At 28.2% G+C, this 12,114-nt stretch overlaps 8 protein-coding genes across 8 annotated transcripts; 4 read left to right on the top strand and 4 right to left on the bottom strand. All coding sequences in view use genetic code 12, as the record gives it.

The window, feature by feature from the left end:
* Nucleotides 1–340: 340 nt before the first annotated feature.
* CTM1 (cytochrome c lysine N-methyltransferase) lies at nucleotides 341–1,291 on the bottom strand (the record flags this gene model as incomplete). Its single annotated transcript, XM_051758682.1, has 1 exon — nucleotides 341–1,291. One exon carries the CDS (start codon nucleotides 1,289–1,291, stop codon nucleotides 341–343), a length of 951 nt encoding a protein of 316 aa, XP_051613467.1.
* A 195-nt stretch (nucleotides 1,292–1,486) lies between these two features.
* On the top strand, nucleotides 1,487–2,272 carry HCR1 (translation initiation factor eIF3 subunit j; the record flags this gene model as incomplete). Its single annotated transcript, XM_051758681.1, has 1 exon — nucleotides 1,487–2,272. The coding sequence occupies one exon, from the start codon at nucleotides 1,487–1,489 to the stop codon at nucleotides 2,270–2,272; it is 786 nt and encodes a 261-aa protein (XP_051613466.1).
* Nucleotides 2,273–2,349: 77 nt separating this feature from the next.
* On the bottom strand, nucleotides 2,350–3,396 carry KGF55_003842 (uncharacterized protein; the record flags this gene model as incomplete). Its single annotated transcript, XM_051758680.1, has 1 exon — nucleotides 2,350–3,396. The coding sequence occupies one exon, from the start codon at nucleotides 3,394–3,396 to the stop codon at nucleotides 2,350–2,352; it is 1,047 nt and encodes a 348-aa protein (XP_051613465.1).
* Nucleotides 3,397–3,745: 349 nt separating this feature from the next.
* On the top strand, nucleotides 3,746–5,168 carry KGF55_003841 (ARD1; the record flags this gene model as incomplete). Its single annotated transcript, XM_051758679.1, has 2 exons — nucleotides 3,746–4,318; nucleotides 4,641–5,168. 2 exons carry the CDS (start codon nucleotides 3,746–3,748, stop codon nucleotides 5,166–5,168), a joined length of 1,101 nt encoding a protein of 366 aa, XP_051613464.1.
* A 51-nt stretch (nucleotides 5,169–5,219) lies between these two features.
* On the bottom strand, nucleotides 5,220–6,023 carry KGF55_003840 (uncharacterized protein; the record flags this gene model as incomplete). The annotated part of the gene is made up of 1 exon (XM_051758678.1): nucleotides 5,220–6,023. One exon carries the CDS (start codon nucleotides 6,021–6,023, stop codon nucleotides 5,220–5,222), a length of 804 nt encoding a protein of 267 aa, XP_051613463.1.
* Nucleotides 6,024–6,683: 660 nt separating this feature from the next.
* On the top strand, nucleotides 6,684–8,360 carry KGF55_003839 (uncharacterized protein; the record flags this gene model as incomplete). The annotated part of the gene is made up of 1 exon (XM_051758677.1): nucleotides 6,684–8,360. One exon carries the CDS (start codon nucleotides 6,684–6,686, stop codon nucleotides 8,358–8,360), a length of 1,677 nt encoding a protein of 558 aa, XP_051613462.1.
* A 55-nt stretch (nucleotides 8,361–8,415) lies between these two features.
* KGF55_003838 (uncharacterized protein) lies at nucleotides 8,416–9,018 on the bottom strand (the record flags this gene model as incomplete). The annotated part of the gene is made up of 1 exon (XM_051758676.1): nucleotides 8,416–9,018. The coding sequence occupies one exon, from the start codon at nucleotides 9,016–9,018 to the stop codon at nucleotides 8,416–8,418; it is 603 nt and encodes a 200-aa protein (XP_051613461.1).
* Nucleotides 9,019–9,424: 406 nt separating this feature from the next.
* On the top strand, nucleotides 9,425–12,100 carry KGF55_003837 (uncharacterized protein; the record flags this gene model as incomplete). The annotated part of the gene is made up of 1 exon (XM_051758675.1): nucleotides 9,425–12,100. One exon carries the CDS (start codon nucleotides 9,425–9,427, stop codon nucleotides 12,098–12,100), a length of 2,676 nt encoding a protein of 891 aa, XP_051613460.1.
* Nucleotides 12,101–12,114: the final 14 nt, after the last annotated feature.

Raw genomic sequence — 12,114 nt, 5'->3', positions numbered from 1 at the left:
CCAATTGAGTTTCTTAAATTTTTAAAGAAAGATATTGTACAACAGGGAAATTAATGTTATATTTATATCTTTGCTTTTATGTCCATACTTGAAGGAGCAAGTCACGTGCAGTCTTTGCATTCTGATTAGAAATCAAATAGTAAGAGAGACCGAGAATAAATAATTCCGACTTTGGATCATTATTGACAAATTAGTTTCTTACTAATGATCATTTTGTTCTCGAAGATTCAAAAATATATACAAGAATGATTAAAGGTACAAGAATCTTACTAATCTTGCAGTCTTCAGATTTTAGAACAAAACTTCGAATAGCCTCACCGAAATCGAAAGTAGAATTACTTCATTCTTCTGATTCATACGGCATGTTGAATCCGTAAGCTATAAAAAAGTCTGTTGTATAATCGAGATCATCATAAGTTATAGTTATTTCGAATTTACCAACTTTTTTTTTAACTTCATTGGACTTTAATTTTAAAATCACATCATTGGTATCTTTGTCAATGTCAAAGTAAGAATTACTTGATCTATTATGATTAACAAAATCTAAAATTGGGACCAAAGAAACATCTACAACATAATCGTCTGAGTCTTCTTCCTCCTCCAAACCTCGAGGTATCTCTAATGATCTTGACATTACCGCTCTATGTAATTGATAATATGTCTCGAATGGCATTAATTCTTTCATATTTAGCTGCGGAAAACAGTCTGTCATTTTAGTAATGTATTCTTCATAATTAAATCCAATCGTTGCTTTGACTATATAGTTTTCCTTAACTTTATGTTCCATACTAAGTATATCGTCTTTATGAGGATTGCTAACATTGGTATTTGATAAAATATTCAAATAGGTATTATATTTACTAATTGGCGAGTTGAAATACTCCTTCACTTGCCCTGAATTTTCTCTGTAACTTTTCAAAATCTTCAATGCCACTATGTATGCCATCAATATGTCTGTTTCTGTTCTAATTACCATAGATTGTATCGATTCAACAATTACTTTAGATTCTGAGATTTGACCATCAATTTGAGAACGATCTCTAACTTTTAATTCCTCTAGCATGTCAAATAATTTATGTAAGTCAACAATTGAGTCTGATGGAACCCTTAGTATAACCGGGTCTTCTTCATCTTGTATTGGTTCTTTTGACTCATAAAACAATCCTATACCACCTAATTGACTATGATCCATTGTTAAATTAGAATGAGAATTGGCATCAACCCAAACCTTGAATTGTTCATTATTCTCTATCCCAGGGATAACCGTTCCTTTCGGTATTTTGATTGGCATTTAAAATTTAGAGTCTACCCTGAATTTAGATTTCCTTATAAGGCATATCTTGCCTGATTTAGTTGATTCCATTAATCTTTCGGTTTTGTTGTGTAATTTACGAAGATTTGGCAAAAAAAAAAAAAAAATTGATAATCATTCAAAGGATATTCTTACAATTTGTTTCAACTTACATAGAATAAAGACACTTTAGAGATGGCATCTTGGGAAGACGAAGAGATATCAGATGAAGAATTCATAAGTAATTGGGATGTTGATCCTGATGAAGAGGAAAAAAAAGCAAAAGAAGCAAAAGAAGCTGAAGCTAAAAAGAAAGCTGAATTAAAAGCTAAAGAAGATGAATTGAAAAAACAAAAAGAGAAGAAGAAACAAGAAATGGAACAATTTGATGGATTGGACGAAAGAACAAGAAAAGAATTATTAAAAAAAGCTGAATTAAATGCTGATTTAAATAACGCAGCTGATTTATTTGGTGGATTAGGTGTTGCAGATGATACAGAAAGTGATTTTGATATAAATGAACATCCGAGAGAGAAAGCAAGAAAAGCAGCTTTATTGGAAGCTGCACAAAGAAGACCTGCTTTGACTAAAGACACACCATTGGAAGATCATCCATTATTCCAACCTGCTAATAAACAAGAATATGAAAGATTAAGAAAAGCTGTAGGAACATCATTAACGGCATTGAATGAAGATAGTTCATTATTATACGCATCAAGTTTAGCAATTGATTTAATCAGAGATTTAACTCAACCATTATCAGTAGAAAATACAAGAAAAGTCATAAGTACATTAAATGTTATAATAAAAGATAAAGAAAGACAAGAGAGACAAGCAAGATTGAAGAAAACTGGTGGAACCGCAACAGGTGGTGCTGGAAAGAAAAAAGCTAAACCAGCTGCTAGACCTAATGTTGGAGGATTCAAAAAGGATGAAATTGACGATGACTTTGATGACTTTGATGATGACGATTTTATGTAAGCATTGTGAAGGAAAATCTAATTAATGAAATATCAAGTGGATAAGTAACGAATGATACTGAACATGGATTTGAATATTTACAAAAAGGTTTTCATAAACTTTTTTATAATAGGTTCTTCACATCTTAATAAATCCATTGAGTCATGTATCGTATAATTCGTAGACCTAGGGAAAGAAACTTTGTCTTGTATAATGTTGTAATAATTTTCATCAGGACCATTATCATCGGAACTAACAAATAGCTTGTCTTCTGAATTTGCCCTGTAGCTCAAACTTCTATCCGAATCTGACTTCTCTTTTTTTATATTGAATTTTTTCTTTACATCTTCCTCATTATCAGAATATTTATAACCACCTAATTCTAACAACAGCCTAATTGTACCTGAAGTCAAGTCTTTTTCTTCACCATCAGAAGCCTCAATACGTGAGTCAAATTCATTTCCTCCATAATCAAAATCGAGTTCCGCAGAGTCGTTGAACTCCTTTTCATTGCGACCTAACTCTGGTGACTTTTGATAGTGATCAGGTAAGTTGACATCAGAATCATTTAAAATATAATTTATTGTATGCTTTTCGGAAATAGTAGATAATGACGATTTTCTTCGTGGTGAAATTGATTTTTGTGGTTCAATATGAACGGCTGCAAAAGTTTTATCTAGTTGATGATAATATGGAATTGACAACAAATTTTGAGTTGATGTAATATTATTTTTTGGCTTGATTGATTGTGGAGAGTTCGGATTTTCATATTTGGTGTTTAAATTTTGAATTTTTGTCCCAATTGGTTTTGGTTGAAATGGTTTGGTGCGGTTAAACATAACATAATTTTCATGATATAATGGATCGAGTAAGTTGTTAATAGTTGGTAATTGCTCATTTAGTTGTGATTTAGCATGAAGTTTTTGAGGTTTTGCAACTATTTGGTTATGTAGTATACTAATTGTATTATCTTGTAATGGTTTAGATTTTTTAATTTTCTTTTTTGCAGCATAATTTTTAGAAGTGAATTGTAGATCAATTGGTGTAGATGTAGCTGGAATTTTAACGAGATTGTGACCAGCTTCCTGAGGCTCATCATTAAAAATTTCGTGTAAGGTTAATGACTTTTTTCGATGTTTGGCCATGTATTTCACTGTCTTGAAATCTAATGATATTTATGTGTTGCAAAAAACGAAAAACTGAAACTGCACTTTATAAATTTATTACTATGACACTTTATGTTTCTGATATTGAATAATTTAAATTTAAGTTTGATACTTAAAAAAACAAAACTAGCTAATCAAGCATGAATACTCGAAGAATTTTTAACTATCCCAAATACAAGATATTGTGGAATTTCAAATTCAATCCAAATCAGTTGAATGTGGAGATACTTAAAGATGAGAATGCTACCAAAATTTTGTTGATCCAAATAATTTTAGTGATCTATCACCAACTTTTAATACAGATCTTAATCACCACAATTAAATCAACATGTCTAATAATACCATACCAATCAACAGGCGAACACAATCATTGAGTAGCGTTAATGTGCTATCGAAAAAACCAGATATAATCAATCTATCATCATTATCTTTTTTATTCAGTGCAATTATCAGTCATTATCATCAAAAATCAATAAATATACAAGATCTTGAGAACCGATTGAATGGGATTGGATATCAAATAGGTCAAAGGTATTTAGAATTGATTAAACTACGAGAAGGATTCAAATTGAATAAAAGAGAAATTAAAATTATCGGAATACTACAATTCATTCATGGACAATTTTGGAAAACTATATTTGGTAAAATTGCAAATGAACTTGAAAAATCTCAAGATATTAATAATGAATATATGATTACTGATAATGTACCTCTACTAAATAGGTTCATAAGTATACCTAAGGATTATGGAGATTTAAATTGTTCTGCATTTGTTGCAGGAATAATAGAGGGAGCATTAGACAGTGCAGGTTTTAATGCTAATGTTACAGCTCATAATGCTTTTACTGAGGCTAACCCGTTAAGGACTGTTTTTTTGATTAAATTTGATGATCTGGTAATGGTAAGAGAAAGTTTAAGATTTAATTAGTGACATTTTTACAAGTATTATAGAGTTGTTTACAAGCTTTAACAAATAAATGCACATCGCAATTATAATCTTTTCACTGCGGAAATTAACCTCTTGTTGTTTTTTGAAACTTCACTAAAAGTAGTTTCGTGATATTCCACTCGATCTTGAAATTTTAAGTTAACTTCGCGGTATTAAGATTAAAGTACCGCTGAAAAAATTGAAAATTACGAAAGTTACCAACTTCAACTAGTATTATAGAATACCATCTATAATGGGTATAACGATACGCCAGGCCAATATAACAGATGTTCAGGCGATGCAAAATGCGAATCTACATAATTTACCTGAAAACTATCAATTAAAATATTACATGTATCATATTTTAAGTTGGCCACAAGCTTCATTCGTCGCAACCACTACAACAATAGATTCTGGAGAAGAAAAAGTTGTTGGTTATGTATTGGGGAAAATGGAAGATGATCCGGAAGCAACAGATAAAACATTACATGGTCATATAACTTCTTTGTCAGTTATGAGGACATATCGTCGTATGGGAATTGCAGAGAAATTAATGAGACAATCACTTTATGCAATGTGTGAACTGTTTGATGCTCAATATGTCTCATTACATGTTAGAAAATCAAATAGAGCTGCTTTACATTTGTATAGAGATTCTTTACAATTTGAAGTTCAACTGATTGAAAAATCTTATTATCAAGATGGTGAAGATGCTTATGCTATGAGATTAGATTTGAAAATAGATGAATTGTTGCCGTCATTATCACAAAAGGGAATAGAGGATGATTTAACAAAGGATTTACTAGAGGATATACTAGTGTAATAATAGAGTAATATAGTTTTAACTAAAAAAAAAAATCTGCATTAACTTCATTTAATATCTTTCTTTCATTCTACTTGCAACTGTTCTCAAATTACCATACACTTTACCTGGTGGAGATCCTAGAATTAATGAAACGACAGCTTCTCTTGCCATTCGTATATGCGTAAAACCTCCTAATATATGAATTTTTGAATCTGCCAATACTATTCTAGTTCTTGTTGCATTTTCAATAGCAAATTTAGTTTTACCATCTTTACCAGCTATACGACCAATAGCTCTACTTAAATGATCACCAGTTAAAGTTTTAACATCTTTAATTTCAAAAGTTTCAATATATAAATCATCCAATCTTAATAATGCAATAGCATCATCAACATCAAATCCCAATGTAAAAGCTTTTACAAAATCTGCTCCTTTTTGTAAAGCTCCTGGATCAGTTGTAAATTTATTTGTTCTTAATTCTACTGTTTTTGTTTTTAGATTCATTCTAACTTGTAATTTTAAATGATCAACTAAAGGTGGGAAAATTTTTGTCCATACATTTTTTAAAGGTGTCATTCTATGAGGTGGTACAGGTACTTTCCTACTTTCTAATTTTACTTTCATATTTGAATTAGATTCAGTTGTGAATTTTGGTTTTCCTGTTTCATCTAGGTCTGGTGTTGTATTTGAAATTTGTGTAGTTGAGTCAGTGGATGTAATTGGTACATTTTCAGTGTCTATGAGCATTTCGTCATCATCATCATCTTCATAAGTTGGTTGTGCGTGTTGTGATATTATTTTACTTTCAAATTGTGATTGATCTTGATTTTGATCTATATTATCTGATTGTTTTAAAGCTGTAGGAGCACTCATTATCAATATTATGAATATCTTATTTTTATATTTATTGTGATTAGTATTTAAGTTTTGAGTTTTATTTATGCAAAATTTTGGTAAGCCTTGTCGTGAATTCACTATTATTTGTTGATGTAAGTACTGTTTATTCCTTATTAACCATTTCTACCTCTTCTCTTCTCTTCTCTATTAATTCTTTTTGAAAATCAGAAATTTAAATTACACAAAAAAAACTTTACAAAATAGGTAAGCAATGAGGCTCAAATTAGTTCGAAATTTACGAGTTGATTTGGACTTGACTATTTGAATACTAGTTCACTTGATTTTCACCAAATATTCATAGTACTCATCAGCATAACTAAAAAAATTAATTATTCCAAGGAGTAGCCGTCTACACGAGCTATATACCTACTGATATTAAAATTCGGACCCTTTAAAATAGGGAAAAACCAGTTGGTAGCTACAGTTGCTAATTAAATAAAGATTAACCAGTTACTTTTCTTTTTTTTTTTTTCATTTTATATTCCACAAATTATTGCCCCAGATTTTTAACAAATTTTTTCATAATTGGTCCTTAATACTTTACAGAACCATATTTTACCTCAAGGCAAGGTCAAACTTTTAGAAAAAGATTAGTATAATTAAGTTTCAACAACTTATTTATCAGATTTCTTGAAAATGTTAGCCACCAGCAATATTCTACGATGCAGGAATCAAATCATTTCAAAAAACATTATACAGTCATTAACTCATTATAATTCACTCAAAACCCTACCTAGTTCAAGATCTGTCATAATACGGCACTTTACCAACTCACCTTGTACTAAATTCACAACATCAAAGCTGTTGCGTAATGAAAAGTCAAGTAACAAAGAAGAAATTTCAAATATATCTAGTACCAAAGCATCAATCTTAGCTCAAACAAATTCAAAACTACAACGATTATGGCTAAGTGTTAAATGGCCTTTAATAAGAGACGGCAAAACCTCAAAATGGGACGTGTCATCAGCTTTTATTTCAACAATGATAATGGGTAACTTATTATGGATCTTACTTGGTACTACTACATTTGGATTAGTAGTTATGTATTCTTTACATTATTTGGATAATATATTTTCAAATTCTGATTCTAAAGAAGAACAAAAGCATAAAAATAGTGTGTTTGGGTATATTGCTAGTAGTATATTATCAAATGGTTTAGGATTTAAATTACAATTTGAAAAAGGTGTATTACCTGAATTTAAAGATGGAAAATTAAGATTCAATAATTTTAAATTAATTTCAAAAGATAATAGTCAATTAGATGTTATAGCAAATGTTGAAACTATGGATTTAACATTATCATTTAACAAATGGTATGAAGGAAAAGGATTGATATACGATATGGATATATTCGGATTAAATGCTAAAATCGTTAAAAAGTCTAATATCGAAAATGATATGGTTGATATTGATAAAAATTATCTTTTTGAACATATCAAAATACGTGATTCATTTTTAGAAATATATGAAGCAAATTCAGATGAACCTACTACAATAAATATATTTAGTTGTGATTTACCAAGATTAAGAGGTGATCAATTAGTAATTGATTTTCTCAATGCAAATAATGCTTCAGGAGCAATTAATAATTCATTATTTACTATACATAAAAGACAAAGCTTAGATCCTCAAAGTGAACCTGATGATAAATTAATCCGATTTAAATTAGATACTATTGATTTAGGTAAAGTTTCAAAAGCTAATCCAAAATCAAAATTTAATTGGATTGTTAATGGAAAAGCAGAAGTAATTGCAGATATAACATTACCTAAAGATGAAGAAAATAATGAATCAATAAGTGAAGTAATAACAAAATTATTTAACAATATTTCAAATATGAATAAACCTTCTGAAAAATCTAATGAAGATTCACTATTAAAAGATGCAATCAATGCAATTTATCAAACTTTCAAATCTTCAGAATCAGAAGATAAATTACCAAATGAATCATATGTTATGGTTAATGTAAAAGTTAAATTCTCAGATTTACAAGCAAGTTTACCACAAAATTTACCATTATCATCAAATCAACTACCATTTATTTCATTATCAGATTTAAGAACCATTATCGGATTTATTAATCATGAAAAAAATCCAATAACTTTAAAAACAACAATTATTGAAAAAATTTCAAATTTATATAATATTGAACATTTAGGTCAAACCAAGATGTTTGATTCTATAATTGCTGATATGTATGAAGAATTAACTGGTATGGTTAAAGAAGATGAGAAAAGAATTGTTTCTTCTCAAACTTGGACTAAAACTATAGCTACTCAATTAATATTAATTGGATTAGGTGCATTAGCTTAATTCTACAACCTTTTTAAATATGTATATAAAATCTTTCTTATTAACGAATATAATGTCATGTTTCATCACTTTTTTTATCAATTTTTCGTCGTTTTATTAATGGTACTCCATTTGATTCTTGATTTTGTAAATCTTTTGCTAAATCAATATTTATAGGTTTAGCTCCAATACCTAAAGTTATTCCCTTTTGTCTATTTCGTATTTCTTTACTTTCTTTTTTTGTTTCTTCTTCTTCTTCTTCTGATTCAGCTCCATCTTTTCCGTCCCATCCTAAACCTCGTAGAAAAGCTGCTCCAAATTCTTCTGGTGGTATTTGATCATTTTCATCATCATCTTCTTCTTCATCTGATTCATACCTGAGTTTCTTAACTACTGAAATTTGGTTGACAGTTTCAGTTTTGTCAAATTCAGTAACTCCATATTTCAATTTTTCTTCCTCTTTTGTTACAACTGGTTCAACATTGATTGAACTACTTATCTTTTTTGGTTTTATTATCCATTTTTTAGGTTCTTCTGATTTTTCTGGTTCTGTTTTAGTGTATGTGTCAATCAATGTCTTTGAGTTTGATTCATTTTCAGCAGAATTGGAATTTAATGTTGGCTTAAGCTTTTTTGTACCTAATTTTTTCTTTAGATTGATCTTTAAACCCGATGACATTTCAAATTATCTATTCATTGTGTATTATGAAGTAATGAATATAAAATCATTCACATCTATTTTGAAAAGATTAAGTGGTTTCCTCTTTTTTCATACTCCGTAATGTACGCTACCAAATATATATTGTTGAATATAAGCTTTCATTCACCAACCATTTGATGCGAACAACTCCCAAGCGATCAATTAGTTATTGTATTTGAACAAAAATGTAGCAGATTTACTCGAGAAATTTGGGGTTGGTCTGTCCAAAGTTGTCATGGTTCTTGGTTGAGTTAGATTTTGCAAAATTTAAGACGCGTTTGTTTCAGTAGAAAAAAAACCGAAATTATTTATCAATGTTTTAAAAATGTGTTATAGTTTGCAACACTTCTTCCTTTAATAACTACCTACAAGAACAAAACAATACATGGAATTATATGGACTGGAAGATGTTGGAAATAAACAAGTTAGTGTTACAGATGGAGAAGGAGAAGGAGAGGAAGACACATATTTGCATACACTTGAAAGTAGTGATATAACAGATATTGATGCTACTCCACCTCGAGAAGAATCTAATTTACATATGTCTAGTATTGTATCAGAAGAAGAGATAATACCAAAAGAACCTCATCGATTATTATCGATATTGAATGGAAATAGGAATAAAAAACGAAAAGTAGTTGAAGTAGAAGTAGAAGAAGAAATACCTGAACCTGAAACATTGGAAGAATTAGAAAAGAAGATATATTCAAAAATTAAATCAACTAGTATAACTAGTTTTTTTTCATCATATAAAAGCAAAAAGGAATTTAGTTCATTTATTACACTTCAAATATCACCAGAAAAGCTTCGGAATATACGACGAGCTCAACAATTACCATTAAAGAATACTATTGATCATAATGAATTTAAAATGTTTGAAAATGCAAAAAGAACATCAGCAAGAGATATTTTTAGTAACTTTAAACCAAAAGAGACAGAAATCAAACAACAATCTGAAATTAAACAATTAAAACTCGTTCACATGGTAACAATCAAATTAGAACCAAAGTATCTAGCAAAATTTAAAGAAAATCCATTACGTACCAAAGGAAATAATGTGAATGGGACATCTTATAAATCAGTTTTTGCATCGATGATGACTGCCAGTAAAAACAATAAATCATTAACTACTAAACAGATTAAAGAAATGGAATTACCAAGTATTTCAAAAAGTCAATTTCATGTTACGGACGAAATTATTTCATATTTACCAACGCTGACATTACCAGCACTACAAAAAAAATTGCATGTACAAGATCCAGAAGATATATCTGGACTTGTACCACCATTGAATATACCAAAATCAAAACTGCATTACACTTATACATATACAAATATAAACAAATCAGAATTAGCATTAAATAAAATATCCAACCTTCATAAAGCAAAACAATTACAAACTATATTTGAAAAATTAAATCAACCTACAAATGCATCACAAAATTTACAACCTTGGGTTAATAAATATCAACCTGAACAAATGTCAAATTTAATAATGCATAAACATAATATAAAACAAATAAAAAATTGGATAGAAAATTCATTTTTAAAATTAAAAAATCAAGCACCAGTAAAAGATTTAAAACAAAAATTGAAAAAAAGAAAAATTGATAATTTTTTAATTGATGATGATGAAACAGAAGAAGAAATATATCTGCCATTTTTAATTTTACAAGGTTCATGTGGTTCAGGAAAATCAACATCTGTTTATACAGCAATGAAAGAATTAAATGGATATGTTCATGAAATTAATACAGGTATATCAAGAAGTAGAAAAGATATTTATAATATTTTAAAAGAATTATGTACAACTCAATTAGTTAATGATACAAAAGAATTTCAAAAGGGATTAATATTATTTGAAGATGTAAATATATTATTTGAACAAGATAAAACTTTTTGGCAAGTTGTACAAGATATTATAAATGTTTCCAAGAGACCAATTATTATAACTTGTGAAGAAATTTGGAATATTCCAAAAAATTTAATTGAATTTGCTCAAGATGATAATTCAATAATTTTTATTGATGATTACCTAGTTTCTAAAAAATTAATTTCTGATTATTTATGGTTATGTTGTTTAAATGAAAATTATAATGTTGATGATAATATAATTAATGAAATTATTGATAATAATTGGAATGGTAATAATTATAATTTGAAAGGATGTTTAAATCAATGTGAAATGTTATGTAAAGTACAAAATTTACAACAACAAATTATTAAAATTGAAAAGATAAAAGATGATGAAGTTGATAAAGGAAATGATGATTTATTATTTCAAGCTCAACAATTTGATCTTAATTCAGCAAGTGATGTAATTTCCAGTAATTCTAAAACTCAAATACCTTTTAAATTTCAAAAAAATGAATTTATTGATTTATACTACATTGATGATTTAAATAATTTTAAAACATTACCATTTGAATTTAATTGTGGTAAAGAATTGAAACCGCTAATTACAACAAATTTATCAAATCAACCAATTTTAAAATTTAAAATAAATGATTTAATGTATGATTGTCAAAATTTTATAGGATCAAGGTTAAAAAAATTTTCAAAATTATTTTATCAAATTGATAATTCAAGAGCAACAAGATCAAGTAGTATTGAATCAAATAATAGTTTTGAAATTAATCAGCATCAACAACAATATCAACAAGGTATACCTGAAAATTCATTTTTATATAATATACCACCACAAACCTTAATATTAGATTTATTACCATTTGTTAGAAATTGGTCAAGTTTTCAAATTGAAATAAATAAATTTGAAAATGAAAGTTTGAAGTTGGGAAAAGCAAGTATTAAAAAATTTTTAAAATATAGAGATTTTTTAATTAATGAATTTAATTTATTGAATACTTTACCTAATTTAAATTCATTGATTAGTGATGAAATGATTATTGATGAAAACATTAAAGAAGATAGTAAAGAGAACAATAATGAGAATAAGAATGAGATTGTAGATGAGAATATGGATGAGAACATTAATGGAACCGTCTCACTCGAATCCAGAAATGAATTAAATAGTAATGAATATAGAATGAATATAGAATGAATGCATAAATGATT

Source organism: Candida pseudojiufengensis (genome assembly GCF_024610245.1).
Source record: "Candida pseudojiufengensis strain CBS 10847 chromosome Unknown scaffold19, whole genome shotgun sequence".
Taxonomy (NCBI): domain Eukaryota; kingdom Fungi; phylum Ascomycota; class Pichiomycetes; order Serinales; family Debaryomycetaceae; genus Lodderomyces; species Lodderomyces pseudojiufengensis.
Note: the sequence above shows the minus strand (reverse complement) of the source record. Positions and strands in the feature narration are given on the sequence as shown.